This window comes from Eublepharis macularius, chromosome 16 (genome assembly GCF_028583425.1).
Source record: "Eublepharis macularius isolate TG4126 chromosome 16, MPM_Emac_v1.0, whole genome shotgun sequence".
Taxonomy (NCBI): domain Eukaryota; kingdom Metazoa; phylum Chordata; class Lepidosauria; order Squamata; family Eublepharidae; genus Eublepharis; species Eublepharis macularius.
The window spans coordinates 34,372,859-34,389,409 of NC_072805.1; the positions used below are offsets into that span (position 1 = coordinate 34,372,859).

Consider the following 16,551-nt stretch of genomic DNA (forward strand, 5'->3'; position numbering starts at 1 on the left):
AAATCATTGGTCATTGTGGAAAGTGATTATATGGATCAACTCAAAGACAGGAGGGGGAATGTTTAAATTTGAATATCTACAACTACGGTATTAATTAGCTGATTTAGTATATGTATTATTTCTTGTAAGGGCATTGAAACAGCAAATTGCCTAGTTGTTTTTTTATTTTTAAATGAAAGGTTACTGTTGGATACGTAGTTTTGGAAATCCCTGTAAAAACCTAACTATGCATTGAAATAGGCCACTTTTTATATGATTTATAATATCCTTCAGCATGCTCATTACACCTGAAGGGTAAATAATTTGGGAAAGACAGCAAGATTTGGGAAAGCCTCCAGTGTTTTTCCTCAGTTCAAATGCTGAAAAGTTTGCAAGTTACCACGTCAGTTTAACAAAAAATAAACAATGAAAAATCAGATTGATAAAAATGAAGCAGCAGATGTCCTGATCACATATCTTAAGTACAAACATTTTATGTAACTGCTAATCTAATTTAAAAACTACATGATGCATTTTTTTTAAAAAGGCCAGGGCCACACATAAAGGCCACATATGTTTGCCTGGAACACCATTTTACTAAATGGAGATCCATGCATTGTAACAAAGTGTTGGGTTGGATCCAGCCAGCTTTTTCACTTAAACTCCACCTGTTCCCCTCCTTATTACAGCTCCTATCCCACATGGCTTTGACCATGCAAGTCCCACAATTCCCCAGGATTGCATTGTTGGTGGGACCCGTTCTTCCCTTTTTAACCAGTAGGGGAGAAAAATGGTGGGATCCAACCCAGTATATTTATTTTATCACATGGTTTTTTGAACATTGTTGAAAGCCAAATTGACTAACGAACACAATTAGGCATACTTAGTAATTTTGCGTGGTTTCTTTCTTTCTTTTTTTTCTGAAATGGTCTGAAAGAAGGATGCTAAAACTTACCACACAAGTCAGGTCTCTTGATACATCCACTACTTCCTGTGCTACTTGCAAGTCCATTAAAGGCTGCTAAGCCATCAGAGCTGTAGGCTCTTAGGACCGACAGCATGTTTACTTGCTTCTCCAGAACCTGCGGGCTTTGAACTTGTTCCAGTTTCATTGCACCTTGTACAGCTTCATGAGGAGGAAGCAAGTTCTGACTGTGCCACGGCTTTTCGGAAGTTGGTGGCAGCGGCGATATGAGTCCTTGCGAGGTTTTTGAGGCGACACAGCCTGGCATGTTTTCCCCATCTTTGTTTAGGGAGGGCAACGGTTTGTTCATAAGATCAGATTCTGCGTCAATGTCATCGTCGTCAATGGTCTCTTCCTTGGAGGATTCCATATCTTCAGATGAAGCAATGTCTGACAGGTCGTCAGTAGCACTTTTATTTACAGAGTCAGAGAGCAGCATGGCGGGGTTGTCTCCGGGTTGTGTTTTTAGGTCAAGTTCATTAGTGGTACAAGAGTTTTGTGCTCCGACAACCCCAGAATAAACGCCAAATTGTTTATAGAAGTCTGCCGCAAAGTTGCAAAAAGTGGAATCCATGTGACCGGGCCAAGCAGTATTTTTTTGTTCTCCTGGTGTGTCCTTGGGTCCTTGGTTCATTCTTTCAGAAATTGAGTCAATTTGACCAATCAGATTGGAAACTGCTGCATCTTTGTGGGATTGTATGGAAGCAGGCAGCAAGCTGGCTTTGTTTGCTGAAGAAATGGCCTCCCTAGGTTGATCTTTACCATTTCGGGTTGATCCTAAAACACTGTCTTTACGCTTCGCTTTGCCTAAGTGATTAGCTTGGAGGTGAAGAGCCATTAACTCCATAGATGATGTTGTAAAGGAACAAAACAAGCAGCCATGCCAAGCAATGTTGTCTTGGACTGTAACTGATGAACCCGGAAGACTGGCTGCATCAGGCCTCACAGATAGGTCGAGAGGCTCATATTGCGATTTTTCTGTTTTTCTATGTTTACTAGGTAATTTGTCCTCACTATTTTCTGAAACCAGTGATTTTGTAGAAAGGCAATCACTTAGGACTTTTTCCTTCATTTCTTTTTCTTTCTTCAAGGAACTGAGGACAAAGTTGTCCATGAATGCTTGAAGCGATCCTTGGAAATTCACCCCATTCCCAACCATGCTATGATATGTTCTGCCAAGTTCAGAAAATCGTGTTCCTTTGGAAGGGAGATCAGATCCCTTGATATTATCAGGAGATACTTCTGAAGACATGCCAATTGCATGGCCTGGATGGTCTCCTGAGGAAAGCAGACCCGGTGACCATTGCTGAGACCCCATGCCACTTCGGAAATCTATACCTGGAAGACCCTTAAAGGCACCTCTCAGTACTTCAGGCCGAATGAACATTGATCCTTTACTTGACGTTTCCTCTTTGTGTTCTTGATTTTGAGACTGTCCAGAGAGAGATCCGGCTCCGTTCTGTCGTTCCCGGTGGTGTCGTTCTAAGTGGTACTTGAGCGATGCGGATTGGGTACCAGCATAATCACAGTGGGGACACTTATAAGGTTTTTCACCTGCAGTGATCAAAAGACAAACAGGAATATGAAGACGAGCAACTGAGAAAAATTAAAACTTGCATTTCTAAAACCAACAAATCTTTTAGTCTCTCTACTCGAGACCCCTTGGCGTGCGTTCGTCAAGTTTAAAGAGACACAATGTTAGCTGGAAAGCGTAGTTTAAAAAAATAGAGCTGGTGGAGATTGCTCTTCAGAGGGTTTGCTAATTTCATCTTCACTTCCCCAAAGGCTCTGTCAATTTCACCTCCACAGTCTAAAACTGTGTGGGATCCAGCGGGCAGCGAGAAATGGAAATGGGCTGGACTTGCCTTCCAGAGTTAGGCTTGGACCTTGAGAGGCCATAATGGGCTGAAGTTTCCCTTCTGGCCCTTCACAGCCCCTTCCCACAGCTCCAGTGTATAGCAACGCCTTTGCACTGCCGCCAGCTCTGTCTTTTAAAACTACCCTTGCCAGCTACCATTGGATCTCCCGACATGTGTTCTTCATGTCAGATGTCTCCTGCAGACAGACTCTAAGCCTCTGATTTTTTCCTAATGCTTATTAAAAATAGCTGATTAAAATAAAAAAGCTTTCTAGCAACTAAAAACTGTCACACTGTACACACAGTTAGCTATCTTTTCTTTAACCTAATATGGTGAAACTGCTGTAGAATTAAAAGCAATGGTTATGAAAATGAAGCAAAACTATTACAGTACAGTGACCATTAAAAGCACAACCAGAGATAAACAGGAACTGGGTAAAGGGAGAGAAAAAACACGTAACAAATGGACGACTCCGATGTTTTTGTGTGTATAATAGCACTAAAAATTTGTTTAAATTATACACATGGAAACCATTTTTAAACCTAAAAAATTTTATGGCACTGTTACGCAAGACTGAAATGAATGATTTAAGTCTTGCTCTGCAGTAAATCATGGATATAATTAGCAAATGGCATTCTGCACAAGTAATTTATCATTATTTGGAGGGCACCATTCCAGAAGGATTCAAAGATCTGCAGGCCTGCTGCATTGTTTCCAAATAAAGAACGATAAATATAGTTTCCATAAAATATTAATAACCATTACAGAGTATTACAATTGCATTGTGTAAGAACATATAGTTAAGATAAAAAGTAGTCAGTAAAAATTAAAGCGAAAACGAGTAATAAAAAGGTACAAAATATATTTAGTTTCTGCGTTTGGAATTAACATTATCTACTGGCTTTTTTTTTGCAGTGCTTTAAATTTGCACTAATGGTACCTCTAATGCTCCGGTAGTAAAATGTGTAATTTACCTCTAATAAGCACTTTTCAACAGAGTAAAGATCGGCTTAAGCAGTGTTTTAAAACATATAAGATGATCTTCATGAATTAAATATATATTTCAAATTCACTGCTAAACTCGTACGGCTCGGCCTGATTTAGAAGAACTCTGGGTGGCAGAGCACATATGGGAAATATTTACAGAAAATCACACATATACATCCGGAAGGGGGTAGTGGTGGAATATGTCTAGATAAATGTGCATTTAAATATATCCTGAACACTTGTTAGCAATCAAGGGGTCCCTTGCAGGCCTGAATGCTGGAGTAGTCATTGAAAAAGACAAGAGTTTGACAGTCCTGGGAGCTTCTTTTAATAGTGCCCTGTCAATAACAGCAATTATTTCTCTAAGCAACCTAAACAACAAGAAACTGTTTTCTCTCGTCTGTTTTCTTTCTCAGAAATGATCTAAAAGCCAAGGCAAGCCATCTGTGAACTATGGCCTAAAAATATTGCATTGTTTGTACATGTCTTCCACACATGCATGCAAACACAGAAACCCCAAACCAGGAATTGCACTTGTGTGTTAAAAAAAACATTCTGGATGGAAGACTGTACATTTCTAAATGATTCCTGCCTAGGCTGTTTCCACACGGCTTACCTTCTTCCGGAAAACAGCGTCTTCACGTGCGAAATCGCACGAGAAGACGCTGTTATCGCGCAAGAAGACGCTGTTATCGTGGAAGACAGCGTCTTCTCATGCGATTTCACGCGATAACAGCGTCTTCCTAGCACGATTTCACGCGTGAAGACGCTGTTTTCCGGAAGAAGGTAAGCCGTGTGGAAACGGCCCTAAATTAGGATCACATTTCAAAATTTCTGAGTTATTAAAAATGAAAACTGTAGGACGGTTTTAGCAGGCATGGGCAGTAACACTTGATATATGAAGTTCAAGATGGTTTTACAAGTTGCCACGTGGGGCAAAAAGCAAGTCCTGTTGTGTTTCCAATTTCTGTCACATGATGTATCCAAGAACGCCCATCTCTCCCCTGGGATGGGGAAAAGAGAGGACAAATAAGACATTTTCCCCCTTACATATATTTTATTATTTTTTCCAGATCATTAGAAAGTAGGAAGGGATGAAGAAGTAGATAAAAGAGTAGAAAAGGAAGCAAAAAAAATATACAAATTTTCATTAGGCTTGCTTATATCAACATTCTAGTTCTCCAAATATTATACTTTATCCTAATACAACTTTGACTGTGAATTCTCATATTTCATACAGTATTGCCTTAGAGAGGACAAATAAGACTTACACACCACGGGAACATACACTTCTCCCTGCAAGGAACATCAGCACTAGTTTTGTTTTTGGGGACACATGATGGAAAACAGCCACGTGTCTTTGTGTCTTAAATGTTTTGGAGCAAACTATTTTGTGCAGAATGACGGCCCCAGTAATTTTTATCGAAAGCAGCATCTGGACACATTATTTGGCACACTTGCCAAAGCCAACTCACTTAAGTTCAAGTTAAAGAAAAGGACATCTTAGAAAACAAAAACAGGTTTGGCACCTTCACATTGCAATAAAGCATGCTGATTTGGAGTTTAGGTTGGGGACAGATTACTATGATTCTTCTTTCGCAATTCAATAGTCGCAGTAGAGCATAAAATCAGTAATGATCCTCTAAAGGAGTTCATTTAGGTATAAAGACTAGGGCTGGGGGCAGGGGATAGCCATCCCCAGCCTATGGCACTCACCTAGCCAGCAGGGGGAGGCAAAAAAACTTCCTCAAATGATGTTATCATGCCCAGTGGTGGGCAAGCTCCAATTCTGGCCCCTGTGAAGGGTGAGAGCATGCCCGCCACTGGGCGTGATGACATCACTTCCACAAGTGACATCATCACGCCTGCCAAAAGCACGCTTGTGAAGTGCTAGGTCCCCCACTTCCGCTGGGAGGGTAAGGGGACCTGGCAGCCATATAAGGAACACAACACCAAGTACAACTAGGCTAGTTTTGCCTGGGATGCGGAACATCCCATGGTGTGGGAGGGTTGAGAATGACGCTGAAGACACATTGTGCTGGGAAGATTCAGTCCACGTGCATAGTGCACCGGTAGCCCCCTCTTTTTCAACATGAGCTACGGACCAGATTGTAACATGAAGTGCTCAGGTCTGCTGACCTCCAATCCAACTGACCCATAGGAGGCAAGGCTGCAGGAATCCATTTGAGAGCCACTTAGTTGACAGGACAAAGAAAGCTGGGCCCAAGTTGCCAAATGTCATCACGTGCCCCCCTCCATCCAAGAACCTGGAAGCGAGACTTGTGGGTACCTGGAAACATTGTGAAGTGCTCAGAAGCAGCCTGCCTTCCTTTCCTTTAGATCAGTGGTTTCCAGCCTTTTGGGTATGGTTATCCACAAGTCCAAATTAACTCTATATGGGTGTCCCATTCAAGGCTAGCCCAAGAGAAAGAGAAGGTGCTGGGGAGGTCGAGTTGAGGACATGCAGGAAGATAGCAGATGTTGGCAAAGAGGTGGGTGGCAAGTACATCTGCCCCAGCAGGGAAAAGGCAGTGAAGCACTGCAGGGGGCTGGGCAAAAGGTTCGGCTGCTAAGGAGCAGCGCCAAGACAGAGGGACCAGCAGGATTTGCTATCTTTCCACCGGGCCTGTAAGACAGAGATGTTCTGCCAGGCATATGGCTGAGGCTAGACCAGGCATCCGCCAGCCTTGTAGGAGGAGGAGGCGAACCATTTAAACCTCCCCGTCACATCTGTCAGTCACCCTGTTTTTGTATTATAATTGACCGAGATTTTATAATGTTTTAATGATTTTTATAATGTTTTTAACGATTGTATGTAATTATGTTACTGTGTTTTTAAATGATATCATCCACCCTGAACCCGCTTGCGGGAAGGGTGGAATAGAAATCCAATAAAATAAAATAAGATAGCCTGCACTTGCACAGGCCACTTCCTCTCCTCTTCTCACTTTTCCATACACTGAACAGTTCCCCCCTTCTTTCACCTACTACCATAAAGTTACTCGTTGTCCGAAAGTTTTTTGCCTTCCTCATTGCGCAGGGGGAAGGGCAAGGCGAGAATGAAGCTAGAAAAGAAGCAGAGGAGAGAAAAAGAAGGGTGCAAAGGGCAAGAGTCGCCACTTTCAGAGTCTAAAGGAGCAACCCACTTTTGGGTCCCCACTCACAGGTTGGGAAACACTGCTACCTCTTCTGGGTGCAGGCCTTGCCTTAACTCTGAGATGTGGGACTGAACAAGCTTCTACCTACCTTCTTTACATTCCATTATAGTTGAGAAGCATTCTTCTATAGCACCCGCCTCAACCGTACCTAGCCTGCAGGACATATTAGCTAACTCGGTCTAAATGACCACGACATTCATAAATCTTCTGCAGTGCCAGTATCCCGGGCTTGCATCCCAAATATCCACTGAGCTCCAAACAGCAGCAAATACGGACAGAAGTATTGCACTTAGATGAATGCGTTAATTAACACTGCCTGCAAGGGTTTCTTTACATCGCCCTGGTAGGCAAGGGATGGAATAAGAAACAGGGATGCACTTCCGGAGGACAAACGGAACCGAATCAATCCCCGATGGACTAGGTAAGGCACTTTGCAAATATGTTCGAAGGTGGTATATGTGAAAGAATCATAATTTAGTTGAACTTTGCCCACCTGAATAGTGGCACACATAATTTCACAAAATGATTGGGACTGGAGCGACTCAGATAAAGTTAACTGATTTTACGTTGCATAGCATCTTTGATGAATCATTCATACCACAACATATAAACAACGGAAGGGGGCTTTGAAGACCAACCTTATTATTAGCAGAGTATATCCGCAGTTCATGAAATCATCCACTTCAGTTCTGCTAGAACCGGTTTTCTGCCTACAATTTTTTTACCTCATTTATATCGCACCTTTTCCCCCAACGGGGACCCAACTTGGCTTACATAATTCTCCTCTCCTCCATCTTGTCCTCACAATAACCCTGTGAGGTAGGTTCAGTGATTGGCCCAAGATCACCCAGCAAGCTTCCATGGCAGACGGGGATTCGAACCTGATTCTCACAGATCTTAGTCTGACACTCTATCCACTACACCCCATTAGCTCGCACACCACACTGGCTCTCATGGCATCTAGAAGATAAGATGTAAAGGTTCACTAAATCCACTCTACTAAAATCTACTGTCCACTACTGGATCACCATTTTTTAGTTCTGGAAAACTAGATGGTTTAAAAGATTCTATTGGACCCGAATCTTGCTTTTCTACTGCTGACAAAGACGGCTGCCCACCTGAAACAATTTTGTTTACTACATCTCTACAATATATTTGTTCCCTTGAAAACCCTACTGGGTCACCATATAGGTCTCCCGTAACTGGACAGAACTTTCTAACATGACCTGGAACCAACGGAGCAACAATCTGCTATCCTGTGGAAGTCTGGTTTATAAGAGGTTGTCCCACACATTATTGCACTATCCAACTAGTCTTATGCAGCAGAAACCAGAATTGATTAAAAAACCATGAAACAATGAAATAAAAAGAAATAAATGCAAGTACTGAATAGGGTTTTTTTTAAATGTGTATTTAATCACTGGAGTGGTTATTGATAACCTATTTTATCAATGGCAGAGTGAATATATATTTTTTAAAGAAGATCTGCAGTACAGTTTAATTAGTTCATTATTATGCCTCTTCCTACTCGGTGATTTCTTTTATCATTCTAATCACTCACTTCACACTTTTGAAACCAAATGGAATATCAAAGGTTCTGTGGGATTATTTTTGGATCATGCACATGTTCCCCCACATAGTTCATCTGTTTGTCAGAAATACCAGTTGCATTTTGAATCTCTTTCCTCCTTTGCTATTGTGGCTGATAAAGAGGCAAATCAAAGACAAAGAAAAGGTAGACGAAGATTCTATACCCTCGTCGTCTGTTTTTTTTTTCTGCATTACCTTCTGCTGCACCATACAACAGACAGCACAGCATTTTAATTTTTTTTTTTTGCAAAGCTATATAATTGAATTTAAATCCTATCTTGGATATTTATTTAGTCCTGCCACACGTCTTTACATAGTTAATACTGGGAGAAATGAATATGGATGCTCCTTAGCTTCAGTACATTAATATAAACTGTACACCAATTCCCCCAAAGCATATATATGTTGCAAACCTGAAGACTTTTTACACAGCTGCTTATTGCTAAACAGTGTCTTGTCCAGAAGGGGACAATCTGTGTCTCTAATTGCTGTCAGTGAAGCTGAGATTCATTATGTGACTTTCCCATTAAAATGTGAGCATTAATTTGTATAATGAAATATCACCCACTGCAGTGTTCATTAGCCATGCCCTACTGTATACGCCACATTGTTAGCTACCTAGAAACTGTAGTTAATTTCGCTAATGGATATTTCCCTACTTAGTGTTTGGTAGGAAATTTATACTGTAACATTACCTCTTAAACTTTTAAGGAAATTTAAATTCAATCAATTATTTTCAACAAAAGTTTGGGATGTCATTAAGTCGAGAAAAGGCAAGTGGTGCGATGCTAAGAATGGGGTTATCTGGAGAGAGAGAGAGAAATGAAAGAAAGGTCTTTTTAGCTCAACTTAGAAAATGGAAGAATAAAAGATGTGCGATGCCAAAAAAAAAAAATGCCTCTCCTTTTGGAGCTCACATTACTATTTTCCTCAATTATTCATATAGCCCATCCCCTCTCCAAATGTTTTCGGTAAATGGCAATAGTCTTAAGCTCATTTCTGGAGGGGGGAAAACATGAACTGAGTTGATTTAATGAAACTTCAGTTGCGAGAGCATCCTGAAGTTCAGTTTAAAGTTAATCAGCCCAGTTGTCAGGACAGAACATCACTTAAGGTTTGCAAACAATGATATCGGTCCACTCTGCTCCTAAAAACTGGGTTTATCCAGGGCTTTTTTTCAGCTGGAACACGGTAGAACGGAGTTCTGGAACCTCTTAAAAATGGTCACATGGCTGGTGGCCCCGCCCCCTGATCTCCAGACAGAGGGGAGTTTAGATTGCCCTCCGCGCCGCTCAGCGGGCAATCTCAACTCCCCTCTGTCTGGAGATCAGGGGGCGGGGCCACCAGCCATGTGACCATTTTCTCCGAGGGCAACCCACTGAGTTCCACTACCTCTTTTCCCAGAAAAAAAGCCCTGGGTTTATCTATTGGTGGGCTATCATCTCGACTGAATTGTGTCAAACCAGCAATACACATGGTGTATCCCTGACAATCTTGGAGACTGCGAAAGAATCGCAAAAAAGGAAGAGGGAAAAAACTGGCAAAGCAGGAAGGTGGGGTGTGTACAGTGAGCAAGATGGAACGTCATTAAATGAAACAGTTAAAAACAAATGGTACAGGTTTTTACAGGCTGGGATTAAATATAGCATCCGGATGTTAAGAAAACCACAAGAAAACCATAGCTTGATGATCAAACAGCTAATCTGACTGATTTCCAAACTTTTACAGATATTTCATTAATCTGGCCAAACTAGCTGGGACGGGATAAGCAACATTGTTTGGCATATGTAACTAATGCAGAAAAACATGACAAAAGGATATATCTGCAGTGGATGTAGACTTCATACATCCAATGAAGTGAGCTATGACTCAAGAAAGTTTATGCCGAGATAACTGTTGTTGGTATTTCAGGCACCACCAGACTTTTGTTTTAAGTTTCCTGCGATAGTCTAACAAAGCTACCCTTCTGGAATCCAAATCAAATAATTTTATCGTTATTTGGCTGATATTAGCCAGACTGAAACTTGAGCAACAGTCTCCACAGGTTGGTATCTGTATCTGAAAATGAGCAGGCTGTTATCCATTTTCAATAGTTCTCTCGTGGGCCTTACAAAGAACTAACCTTGTCAATCCCTGTTAATGAATATTTAGTCCTTAGCTGTAGGCATTAAATAAGATGTAACCAATGCAAGATATGGCACTCCAAACAATTCAGATGTTCACAACAAACTTATGCAAGAACTGCTGGAATTCTAACAAATAGGTATTGGGAGTACCAGAAACACCAACTGGGTTAATCTATTGTAGAAAGACAAAACAAAACCCACTCAGAGATATACTATCCAGAGTACACAGGGCTCATTTCGAGGGGGAATGCACAGGGACCCAGTTCTGGCAGTTCCCCAAAGAGGTCACATCAGGTCGCCCCGCCCACCTGACTCTCGGCCATTTTGGGCCCATTTCGGATCAGGCCTCTGACAGGTAGTGGATCACTCTCCCACTCAGCAGTGGCCTGATCCTGACCATTTTGGACCCCTTTTTGGCCATTTTGGGCACAATTTCAGCCCTGAATGGCCAGGATTGAGTCCAAAACAGCCAGAATAGGTGATGTCAGGGGGTGCGGCATATGCAAATCAGTTATACCAATGACACACTTCCAGCGATGGCAAGAGGTGTGGCATATGCTAATGAGTTATGCTAATGAGTTCCTCCAGCTCTTTTTCTACGAGAGTACAGCACATGAAATGGTTGTCTTGAACAATGAACTAACCCCAAATTCTATTCTTCTAAGAAGTTAATTTTTATTTCTAATAACCCTTATAATGGGTGATATTACATTGTTTATTATATGTATTTATAATCTGCAAAGTACTGCATTCTATTTCAATATATTCCTGTTATGATTTGTTCTTTAGTTACTGCAAATGGATCTTTATCTATTTTAATATTATTATGCTTTTAAAAATACTTTGCAAATGTTGTTTGCATAGACCGTATAATGCCTGGGAGAATTCATTTTCTTATTTTTAATGCCAGGTTTTCTTCTCAAGATAATTTTGTAAGTTTTAAGGCACCATTATTACAGAAATATCTACTAACATTTATTTATTTCCCCTAAATTATGGCACAATTTCTAAATGCACAGTCAGTGGCATCTCTCAAATAAAAAGGGGTACATTTTCAAGACTAGACAAGACAAGACAAGACAGAAACTTTATGGGCATAACTGTAAGGGGTACATTTTCAATGGATGGGAGCACACAAATTTACTTAGCAATTCAGTCACTGGTTTTCTAAAACTCCTAACACATTATTAACGCAGTATTAAATATAGGATTGGATCCAGCCAAATTTTTCATAAACTCTCTTCAATTCCCTTCCTTACTACAGCATCTCACATGGCTTTTGTCTACGTAGCTCCCATTCACACACACAGACACACACACACACACACACCGCACAGCTATTGGGTTTCCAAGGAGACACTTATTTCCTTTTTCACAAGCAGAAATTCTAGTTGGATTTAACCCACTGTTTATGAGCCAAGTGACAAGGGGTGGGGCCCACCTCCTTTTACAAAAAGTTGTGGTGGATCTGAGAGGAAAGCGCACCTCCCAGATCCTCAGCCCTCTCTCCGCCCTTTGCTGCCCAGGCCAGCCCACTCTGACCTTTGAATCTGACCTTTGAATCTGGGCAGCTCAGGCTGTCTGCCAAGGCCGCAGGAAGCCCTCGCCGCCCTACAATGTGGTAGCCGCCATGCATCCCGCTCCCCTCCTTAAGCGGCCCGCAACTGAGTCCCCCCAGATAAATCTGGGGGTCAGCATTTTTAAGTGTCCACTTGCATGCAGCTGGTTGCATGCAATCCGCTTGAAAGCTATCCATGATTTTCCTTTGGCACACATACACAATGGGTGCAAGAATTCTGAAATGAAGGACCTTTCAAATCCCAAATCTCAGGAAAAATGCATTGGATCTTGAAGCGCTTAACTTTGGCTGGATTGTGTCTTTAAACAGGTGAACGATAGATTTTCACAACTTACAGTGCAGCCTGTTAGGGTTGTGGTGGACCTCCTGTTTATGTAACATACTTTCCCCTCCCCAGAGATTCAGTGTACGGTTTTACATGAATGCCTGATGCTTCCTTGGACTGAATCGGATCATTGGTTTACTGTGAACGGCAGAGATTTTTCAGGGTCACAGGTAAGATGCCTTTCACATCATTTCATCCTTTTAACTGGAGATGTCAAGGACTGAAGCTGGGACCTCCTGAAAGTCAAGCGAATAAACTACCATTGAATCCCTTTAATTATACATGGCCTTCGAGGTCCCCATCGCTATCTGAGTCGAAAGCAGTGGCTTCTTGGGGAGGGACGGGGAGGGCAAATGAGATATTCGGATCTCCAGTATCCATGGCAAGTCAAACAAATAGAAATGTTTCTTCCGCTCTTAAATTTCTACACAAGCTTTCACATGAGGGCTACCTGAACCTTAGTTTGACTACGTTTCAGTTCTCCTCCATGTCCTGAGACACTGGTCGTTTTCACACATCTTACCTGCCGCCGGAACATCGTGTAAAACACCCAGAAGACAGCGTCTTCTTGCACGAAATCGTGCCAGGAAGACACGATTTCGTGCAAAACTCCTGGATGACCGCGTCTTCCTGACGCGACTTTGTGCGAGAAGATGCTGTCTTCCGGGGGTGGGTGGGTTGTGTGATGTTCCAGAGGCAGGTAAGACATTTGAAAATGGCCATTGATTAAGTGGCCGTGAAATAAGGAACTGCTATGAATTAGTACAGCGTAGTGATAAACGTGCTAGACTAGGATCTGAGAAACCCACGTTCAAATCTCTTCGCTGCCATGAAGCTTGCAGGGAACCTTGAGTCTGCCACTCTCGCTCAGTCTACCCCTACCTCACAGGGTTGTTGTGAGGATCAAAGAGAGGAAGGAAGAACAATTTGCACTGCCTTCAACTCCTTGCAGGAAGGTCTGGATAAAAATAAATTAAATTATGAGCCAAGTATGGAGAAAATAGAACGTGCTAAGAGAATTTAAGAATCGGCTCTCGATTGCCTTGCAAGATTCCCAGATGTCTACTCTGAAATCAAAATGTGTTGTGTTCTGTTCAGTATGGAGGTCACTTGTTTTAGGACTCAGTCCCACACCTTTTGTGAAATATCACAGGTGCAAGCTGGACAAAAAGCTTATTTCTTATGCTACCTCTGCCTGCTCTCAATGCAGTTTGACAGGAGCCCAGAAAGTTAACTGTGCACAGCCAGGATGAAGCTTCTTTACATGAGAATGAGACACATCAAACGGATCCCATGCCATAAAAGTCATGCTTTTGTGGGCCCTGGAACAGATACATAAAGGACGCAGATACTCCTGCTTTTTGCATCTTAGTTATAAGAACCTAAAGGTTTGGGGCCCAAAACACCCAATATCAATCTTTCCTCACTGCTGAGCTGAGAGTTACTCAGATCTTTCAAGCCAGACTGCATTGTCCCACAATGCATCCTACTGGTCTCTTGTTAGAAGACCGGCAGATGCGAAAATTGGGTCGCATGCAGCAAACTACAGCGGACTACTTTGCTACTGCTGCATACGGTCACAAATTTTGCATCCCTGGAAGCTATTCCTAAGTTATCCTTTCTTGCTTACAACAGAAACTCCTTTCCGCTTCGTTGGGCCACATGTTTATGTCCGAATGTTCTGAAATTTTAACATCTTCACTCTTCCTCACCACACCCTGCTTTTGTGTATTTTCTAAATTGGGGGGGGGCAGTAGGGGCCCACCCTGGACACCAACCCTAGCTCTTGCAGTAAAATCCTATGCATACTTACTTAGAACTAGACATGGGCACAAACCGGGAAAAAACGAACCACATGATTCGTGGTTCATCGCATTCCACGAACCATGAACTTCCATGACCTTTTCCTAGTTCACGAATCAGTTCGTGGTTTGAGGCATTTCAAACACCCCACGCCGGCTGCTGAAGCTGGCGTGGGGTGTTTGGAACTGGCAGCCCCATTCTCTTGTCGCTTGGAAGCAGCAGGAGAAGGCTGTCAGTTTCAAAACACCCCATGCTGGCTTCATCCAATTGGATGAAGCACAGGGCATTTGAAAGTTGCAGCCTTCCTGTCACTTGCAAGTGGCAGGGGAAGGCTGTCAGTTTCAAAACATCCCACGCTGGCTTCATCCAATCGGCTGAACCCACAGCAGTATGTGTGAAAGTGACAGCCCCCTTCTCCTGCTTCTCCCTGCCTCAGGAGAATGGGGCTGTCACTTTCACTCGCCCCGCACTGGCTTCAGCTGATCGGCTGAACCCAGCATGGGGTGTGTGAAAATGACAGCCCTTCTCCTGCCACTTGTGGGTCGTAGGAGAACGGGGCTGTCAGTTTCACACACCTCGTGTGGGTGGCGGTGCCAGCCTGTCTGGCTTCACAAATCGCTTATGAATCGGACAAACCAGGCCCCAAAAGTCGTGGAGTTCGTGGAAAACGTGGCCCCACGAACTGCGTTTTCACAAATCAGCCCGGTTTGTGCAGTTTTTTGCTTCGTATTGCGATTCGTGCCCACCTCTACTTAGAACTAATTCCCACTATGTTCAATGCTGCTTTCTCCCAGGTCAGACTACTTGGTATAATATTCTTGTGCAAAAATATTTGGCCAAAAAAAGTTCTGTGCAATAGGTGTATTGTCTGAGCATTGCTTCTTCCCTCCTTCCCCATGGGTTGACCACAACTCTACAGGGACATCTCACCTGTATGTATCCTCAAGTGAACCTTTAAGTGATGTGATGTCCTGAAAGTTTTCCCACAGTAGGGACAGTCTTTCATGGCAGACCCCAGGTTCCTTTCTCTCAGCAAAGTTGGCTGCTGGACTCCGGCAGATCTCCCGGCTTCGTCTCCGACGTCTGAAACGCAGAGAACGGTTCTCACATCACTTTAGCACATGTCAAGGAGTTGTTCTCACTCAAACTGCTAACGCAACACAAAAGCTAAACATGTCAATACTACACCTGTCTGTTTCATTCTTTAAATCTGACAGAATGCTGACAATTCATGTATTTTCTTGTTATTCTCTTAAATTATTTCATCTTCCCCATCGTCGTTTTAAGCAGCATATGGTACCTTTATACTGAACTGAATTACACAAGAAAAGAAACAGCTGGGTCAGCAGCTGGTTTGGTTTCTTCTTTTTGCTTCTTTCTTATTAAGTACTTTTTCATCCTAAAAAAAAAAGTTTTTTTCTCCCCTTCTCTAATTTTTTTAAAGAAAAGTATTTCTTGCTTCTTTCTGAAATCTGGTTCATTGTTAAATCAATATGCAGAGATGTACAGAACAAAACAGAAGTCCCTTTTTAAAGTTTTAGGTGCTGAGTAGAATAGTAATAACCCTATTACCACTGCTAGTACTACTAATGATAAAAAAGCACAATCCAGATAAAATGACACTTTTTTTTTAAGTTCCATTGATTTAACACAAAGTTAAGCGCATGTCTAAGTTTCTCACGCTGAAATCAAGGAGACCTTAGCGGTATCTGCAATGGTTAGAACATCAGATTATAATTTAGGAGACATGAGTTTAAATCTGCATTCTGACATGAAAATCACTGGAGGATCACTTAGGGCACTCATAGGCGTACCCACTTCAAAGTGTTATTGTGCAGTTAACAGGGAAACAGAAGAAACCAGCTTTGCAACCCTGAAGGGGTTGTTGGAAGAACTAAGCAGGACTCTGATAAATCGATAAAATAATAACGGCCCGATATTTGTGATCATTTTAAGAGTTATACTCTGTGGCTATATGAATTTACAAATATGAAATTACAGTTTTACAGGGAACTGTCATGACAATTCAACTGTGCCACTTTCATTCGGTGGAGAACAGCAGTTCAGTTTTACTTGATTCAATCACACCCAGACAACATCTTATTATACTTTCTTGCAGAACAGCACGTAGAACATATTTAATATTGCTCCAGTTTCTTAGCCCTATATGTTCTAACCTGG

At 42.2% G+C, this 16,551-nt stretch overlaps 1 protein-coding gene across 1 annotated transcript in view; it reads right to left on the reverse strand.

The window, feature by feature from the left end:
• ZNF536 (zinc finger protein 536) overlaps positions 1 to 16,551 on the reverse strand; it is a 297,354-nt gene that overhangs the window by 201,507 nt on the left and 79,296 nt on the right. Inside the window, exons 2-3 of the mRNA XM_055000789.1 lie at positions 15,301 to 15,453; positions 935 to 2,497 (exon numbers count right to left, since the gene is read on the reverse strand). Of these exons, the coding sequence (XP_054856764.1) occupies positions 935 to 2,497; positions 15,301 to 15,453 (1,716 nt within the window). The remainder of the gene's footprint in view (positions 1 to 934; positions 2,498 to 15,300; positions 15,454 to 16,551) is intronic.